Genomic DNA, 6956 nt, shown 5'->3' with positions numbered 1-6956 from the left:
TGAAAATAATCATTAATTACGGCCTTAAATTGTGAATACAGTTTAGAAAAACCCAGCAGTAAATTAAGTGCGTCATTATTCATAATCATAAAACAGGAATATCAATAAGAAATGTGATCAATTGTCACCAGAGGTTCTGTTATAGAATAAGCAAAATGATGAGACCTGTGCAGGCTGCTGAACACAAATGTAAACAAATGTGAAAATAAATCACAGCCATATATATTTTTTTGAAGTTTCTTAATGATGAGATGAAAAATAAGGGGTTAACGGCTGAAAGTATGGTAGTGAGTTGAACCTCTTGGGCAGTTAAAACTGACAGTCATGTCTCCATAGTTCATTTATTCATTTAGCTGCCAATCTCTATATGACTGCAAAGTAAGGGTACTTGCATTCTTCAAGTAACCTGCTATCAGGGTTCAACCTATAACCTGGCTAACATTAATACTTGATACTCAACATTTCTAATCTTAAGTGTCAGACACAATTTGTTAATGTTCCTGCCATAAAAACAAAAGTAAAAAATTACAAGGATTAGAATAGCTTAAACAAAGACAGATGACGGCGTGAGAAATTAGCTCGGTAAAGTAGCTCTTCATAGAATTACATTACAATCAATTGTAATCAATTATTGCACAATCAAAAGTGTGTTCACCTTTTACAGACTGTTGTCCTGACTCACTTAAGTGACTTTGAACAGGGACATTACACACAGCGTAGACGCTGCTTCTCAAGTACAGCTCAGCAAGTGACAGAGGTGTATTTTCCTTGAAAGGGCAGGTGCTTTACCTGCTGCAGGGAGACAGACTCACCCGGCAGCTGAATGGCATGTGATTATGGACGGTCATGGATCCTAACCAGCTGCAGAACGTGGCGTGTGAGTGTTTTTCCACCGAGCTGAGCTGCACTGGAAAGTTCCAATCTCAAGTGTACATGCATAAGCAATGTAGAGCGCTGCTAGCCTCCATAACTAACACAGGAAGAACACCATCAAGTGATGCTTAGCAGCCTGAGAGCACATACTGTTTGTGATGCTACGGTCTGTGTGGTCAAAATCAATGCAGTGGACACTGCAAATAATGACATCAGAATCCATTCAAATAAAGGGCTGATTATTTTGGCCTTGAAGATATGCACAAAAGTGAAGGGGGTCTGAGATAACCAGTAGTATTTACATGAGGGAGAAAAATGCTTCACATTTATACAATGAAATCTCAAACCAAAGAGCACTAATGTTGTGAGCACTTGTGTTGTGTAATTAATTTAAGGCTACTTAGAAGTTTAATTATCAGCCGATTGATCAGTGTTCATCCATATTAAACATGTAGTGTGTGCTGCATGTGAACTAAGTACCTTATATAAGCAAGACCTAATCCCTTCTGGTAGACTCCAAAACCTTTACAAGCTGTCACATACCCCTCTTTTTTTTGTTGGCCTGACAACAGATGAGAGAAGCATCACATTAATTGTTCTTGTTTTGTGGCATTCAGCAGCTCATACATGGTGAGCAGTTTTTGGACACACCATTGGATGTTTGTACATTTTAAGATGATCAGCTCCAAAACTACCATATAAAGCTGGGGACACGGTGGGCTTTAAGAGGTTTTATACATCCAGAAACCAGGCATAGATGTGCAGAAAATGTGGTACGTGCTTTTGTCTCCTCACGCCTTGATTATTGCAAAAGCCTCTTCACTTGTCTTGTTCAAGAAACTCTGAAATGACTACAGACTGTTCAGAACTCAGCTGCTATAATCACATAACACCTGTTTTAACCTCTTTACGCTGGCTCCCTGTTTGTTTTAGGACTGATTTTAAGATCTTAACATCTTGATTACGTTTAAGGCTCTCCATGACCTGGCTCCAGATTATATTTACTCCTTAAAGGCCATTGCGTAGTTTGAGATCTTCAGGCAGGGGTTCTCCTATCTCTTCCTGAGTCCAGGCAGAAAACTAAAGGGGACAGATCTTTTGCTGTCAGAACCCTGAGGCTCATGAAACGACCTGGCTGTCTAAATCATATCCTGATTTTATCAGAGCTGCCTGTTAATTTAATTGTTTTTATTCTCATTTTATTTCTTCTTTTATCCTGTTTGTTTTAATGTTTAATTTTCTTGTTATTTCTTATTTTATTTTGCCCCTCGTGCATTTTATCATTCACTGTGGTATTTTATTACATCTTTGTCTCTGTGAAGCACTGAGCTAAGTTTAATTATTATTATATTGGTATTTTCATACGAATCTAAAGGCCTTTTATGAATCTTGCTTGTTATTCATTTTGTCATTATATGCGTTTATTTTCTCCTTTTATTTTTTGTCTTATGTCTTAAGTGTTTGCTTGTAGTTTTTAATGATAGTGTTTATACTTGAATGTATTATGAATGAGTGTTCTTGATATATGTGTTTGTGTGTCTAATGACTATGACTGATTAATTATACTAGTGTAACAAATGGTTGTTTATAGAATGCATTGTTGTCAAGTACTATAATAAGCAATGTCCCTGTTTTTACTGTCTGAAGTTATTGAAAGATACATACAAATTATGTATAGGCTATAGATTTATTTCCTATTATATTGTGTGGCATGAATCAAATCATCATCAAATTATACATGATCAGAAAGAAAACTACCTGACCTATAGGTAGGTAGATTTATTTTGTCACAATACAACAGGTTAAAGAGTGAAACTGAGTTACTACCTTCTGTTACATAGCAGTGAATAATATAGAAGCAATTATAAAAACGGTAAACAGAAATAAACTTTATTCATTGGAGCAGTGCTGAGGATGATGATGATACTGCTGATAAAAAAGCTTAAGAGAACACAGACAGTATGTAGAGACTCAGCGAGCAAAGCCTGGCCATCAAGACAGACAGATAAACATGGCCAACCAACAGAAGACAGCCTCTCTTTGACCTACAAGCAGTTGCGATAAAGCTTCACAGCTAAATAAGCCTCTGCCTTCCACAACCGGAGAGAATACACATGGATCTTCTCATTCATATTTAATAAAAAAGCAAGAGAGAGAGTAGTTGTAATTTAATTAGGCAGTTGTGTAATTTAATGTAACTTTAACATTCTTGCCAATAGTTTTTTTTGTTTGTTTTTATTTGAAGACAAACAAAAAAGGAATTTAGAACTCTGCCGTTGATTCCTTTGATCATTAGATCTTATGTCATCGTGATGTCATCATGAGAGTTCTACATCCAAGTTAAAATATATTTTTAATCTGATCTGTATCTTCAGTCTGATCATTTACTTTCTAGTGACATTCAGAGTAAGAAGCGTACGTGTTCCACTATACTGTGTTACAGCACATAATAGTAATATAGTAATATTTGAAAACATCCGACAAAAATGTCTTCCTCATTTTCATCTCCATATGAAGAGGAATCTTATGAGGTACAGAGGCGTGACATACTCTCCAGCAGGTCCACCAACTACATGGTGCTGAACTCAAATGGAGAGGGAAGTTTTGGAAAAGTTGTCAAGTGTGTTGATTTGACAACCAAGAAGTTGGTGGCAGTTAAGATCCACAAAAAGGATAACCATGCCCAAAATCAAAGGGAAGTGCAAATCTTAAATGCAGTCAGGGCTCTTGACCCAGAGAAGAACAACATTGTAAGATTCATGGACAGTTTCACCTCCAACAACCTCTCATGCCTGGCCTTTGAGATGCTGGACAAGAGCCTTGCAGACCTGATGAGGGAGAGAAACAACATGCCTTTGAGTCATAGGGAAATTCGCCCTGTGCTCTTCCAGCTGCTAGTAGCATTCAAAGCTTTGAAGAGTATTGGTATTGTTCACACAGACATGAAACCGGACAATGTAATGCTCGTCAATCAGAAGCATCAACCCTTCAGGATTAAGATAATCGACTTTGGCCTGGCCATTCCAGTGAAAAAATTGATGGTTGGTAAGACCATACAGGCTGCTTCATACAGGGCTCCAGAGGTGATCTTGGGCCTCCCCTTGTCCGAAGCTGTGGATATGTGGGGACTGGGATGCATCCTGATGTACCTGCACTTTGGCATCCACTTCTTCCAAGGAATTTGTTCATTTCATAGGATGAAAGCTATGGTGCACATGCTGGGCCAGCCAGACGACGACCTGCTGAGTGCTGGACAAAACACCTGGAAGTTTTTCAGTAAGAAGAAGGGCTCCGTTACTCCACGGTGGAGACTAAGGCAGCCATATGAGTACACGGAAGCAAGTGGTATCGAACCCCACATGTCGTGGAAGTTTTTTAAAACAGCCATGGACTTGGAGGACGCTGTAATGAGTTATCCAGAGATAGAGGATCCTCTGGAGTTTCTAGACAAGATGGCATTCTTCAGCCTCCTGAAAGCTTGTCTACACATGGACGCTGGACGTCGCATCACGCCGGAGAAAGCCCTGAAACACACATTCATCACAATGGTTCACCTGGTTAATTTAGTGGACACCAGCTCCTATGCAGAAGATGCCCTCAAGTTGATGACTGTTTCCAATTTGGATGAAACAGATAATTACACCACCGACCCTGATTTGGAGCTCACTGACGACCAAGCTTCAAGTGATGGAGGCTCTGGCACCATTCATTCCACAGCTGTCAAGACGTTCTCAAAGAGTGAGCTGTCTTTTGCAAGTTTGGGTGAAAAGGACTCGGACACCGTTTGTTCCATAGCTCTCAAGACTTTCTCAAAGAGTGACCCAACTTCTGCCAGTTTCAGCGAAAAGGACTCAGACAATAGCCGTTTAAGTGGCAACAAGGCAGATGTTGAGAGTTTCTGTGGTGAAGATTTAGAAACTGAGAGTTCCAGTAGCGATGAGGGCATCGACCATTCAGCACTTCGCTCCTTCGACAGAAAGACATTCACTCTATGTTCCAATGATCATTTCTCTAGTTTTCATTTTGATGAAAGCGGATCAATGGATGGACATTCAAACGCTGAGATTTCCAACCATTTATATGTAGCAGGACCTTCAGCTGCAGCCACAAGTTGTGATCGCGGGCCATTTGCCATTAATGGTGACAGAGCTGGCTCCACTGATGGAGCTGCACCTGCCATTACAACCAAAGACGTGGTTGATGTCAAGACAAAGAAGAAGAGGAATCTACTTCAAAAGACCTGTAAATTCTTCAGTCAAGTGAAGAAGAGAGTGTTTTCTCTGTTTAAACCTCGACCTCCAACAACTAAAAGACCATAACTGTAAAAAGTCACTCTGTGGCTGCAAGGAAAGATGTGAAGGTGAAGTTCATTTTAACCCTACGTTTGAGTTGTAATCTTTTGCAGTGAACAGAAATAATAATAGTTCAGAAGCACTGTCAGCTGACTGTCAGATGTCCTAAGAAACCCAGCTGCATCATATTCAGCAAATCTTTCAGAGATCATAAGAGGAGCAAGGCCATTTGGCTTCTTACAGACATCTAACAAAGTCTCAAATTCAGCCTTTGATGGACAGAGTTTGATTCATCTGTGTTCCATCCATCTGTCCAGTTTCCTTATGAATTTCCTGAGCAATATAATTCGAGTATAATAAAGTTTGAGAAAGCAACAATTTTTAACTGTTGATTCTAAACTCTTTATCAGGTTAATTCAGATACATGTTTGTATCTGAAAAAAAAGAGCCTTTTCAGAACATTTTCTTTATTTGGCTGAAAAAGAAAAAACATCTGATTAGTTGCTAGGCAGACCTACTCCAGACCATGTGCATGAAGCGCTGGCAGTGGTGGAGGAAGTATTCAGATCCTTCACATAAGTAAAAGTACTAACACTACACTGTAAAATTAACTGTTACACAAGAAAAAGTCAGCTGAAAATGTAAAAGTATAATCAGAAAAATTTACGGCAAGTATTAAAAGTATTCAATGCAGAAAAATATTGACTGCAACTGTTATATTAAATTATATCATTAGATTTGAAGAACTACTGCTGTAGTTGGTTACTGGTGGAGCTAATTTTGAACTATTTTGTATAGTACTGCAACTAATGATAATTATTGTGGATTAATCCTCAAATTAATTAAATCCTCAAACATTTTTACAAATAAACTAGTTATTATATAAGAAAGGCAGCCAATCTTCGCATTTGTGAAGGAACCATTAAATGTTTCTCCATGAAAAAAAATAGTTTTAAAGTAGCTGTTAATTGGAGCTGAGTAAAAAGGTGTCTTGTGAACAATCTCAGTTATCCAAAGATGCTAAAAATCAAGGAGGAGTGGACTCGGTTGAAGACACCTGAAGACGTTTCACCTCTCATCCAAGAGGCTTCTTGGGTTATCCAGACTCAGTGTTAATGCAAGAATGCAAACTGGTCAGGGTTTAAAAAAAAAGGTGAGAAGGATATACAAGCAGAGAGAGAGGGTCTGTTTTAAGTTTACATGTTGTATTGATAACGTGCATTTACTGCAACAAGAGAAATATCCCAACACACAAGTGCATCACTTTGTGTTGAAAAATGGTGGGGACACAAGGGCTCAGATCAGGGGTGTGACAATACACTTAGCTCATGAGACACGACGATCCTGGTTTCACGAGAACGAGATGAGACAACATTTTACGACTACAAGAAATCTCCAATGGTGGAATATATGAAAAAGGGGTCTGAACATTCTGAGGATTTCCTGACACAAAATTCAGGTGGCAGGTGACAATTTAAAAATCTAAACCTATAACAAAATATAATGCAGTGCGGTTCTCAGGCATTCTGTTTTGCTTTCAGACATGTTTCTCTTGTAGATCAACTTTTCTCATTTAATATCATCCCTGCTGAGTCAGCACACATGCAGGCATGATTTAGTTTTCCCTCAAGAAGTTGTTGAAGTTATTGGTTTGTGTATGCACGTTTTTGGGTCATTTTATTATCAGGAGCTTGTTTGTTTTTAGCTGAAGTTACTTTTCTGGGTAATGCACAATTGCTTCTTCCATTTTAAATTTAATTGCATGTTGTCTTGTATAAAACTGCCATTATT

At 38.5% G+C, this 6956-nt stretch overlaps 1 protein-coding gene across 1 annotated transcript; it reads left to right on the top strand.

The window, feature by feature from the left end:
- Nucleotides 1–3223: 3223 nt before the first annotated feature.
- On the top strand, nt 3224–5543 carry LOC123981730 (homeodomain-interacting protein kinase 1-like). Its single transcript, XM_046066828.1, has one exon. It carries the CDS (start codon nt 3360–3362, stop codon nt 5190–5192), a length of 1833 nt encoding a protein of 610 aa, XP_045922784.1. The 5' UTR covers nt 3224–3359; the 3' UTR covers nt 5193–5543.
- Nucleotides 5544–6956: the final 1413 nt, after the last annotated feature.

The sequence above is a fragment of the Micropterus dolomieu genome, linkage group LG13, assembly GCF_021292245.1.
Source record: "Micropterus dolomieu isolate WLL.071019.BEF.003 ecotype Adirondacks linkage group LG13, ASM2129224v1, whole genome shotgun sequence".
NCBI lineage: Eukaryota > Metazoa > Chordata > Actinopteri > Centrarchiformes > Centrarchidae > Micropterus > Micropterus dolomieu.
Note: the sequence above shows the minus strand (reverse complement) of the source record. Positions and strands in the feature narration are given on the sequence as shown.

Excerpts from the sequence above, each read along its gene's own strand:
- LOC123981730 (XM_046066828.1), top strand. The coding sequence starts at position 3,360 with ATGTCTTCCTCATTTTCATCTCCATATGAAGAGGAATCTTATGAGGTA.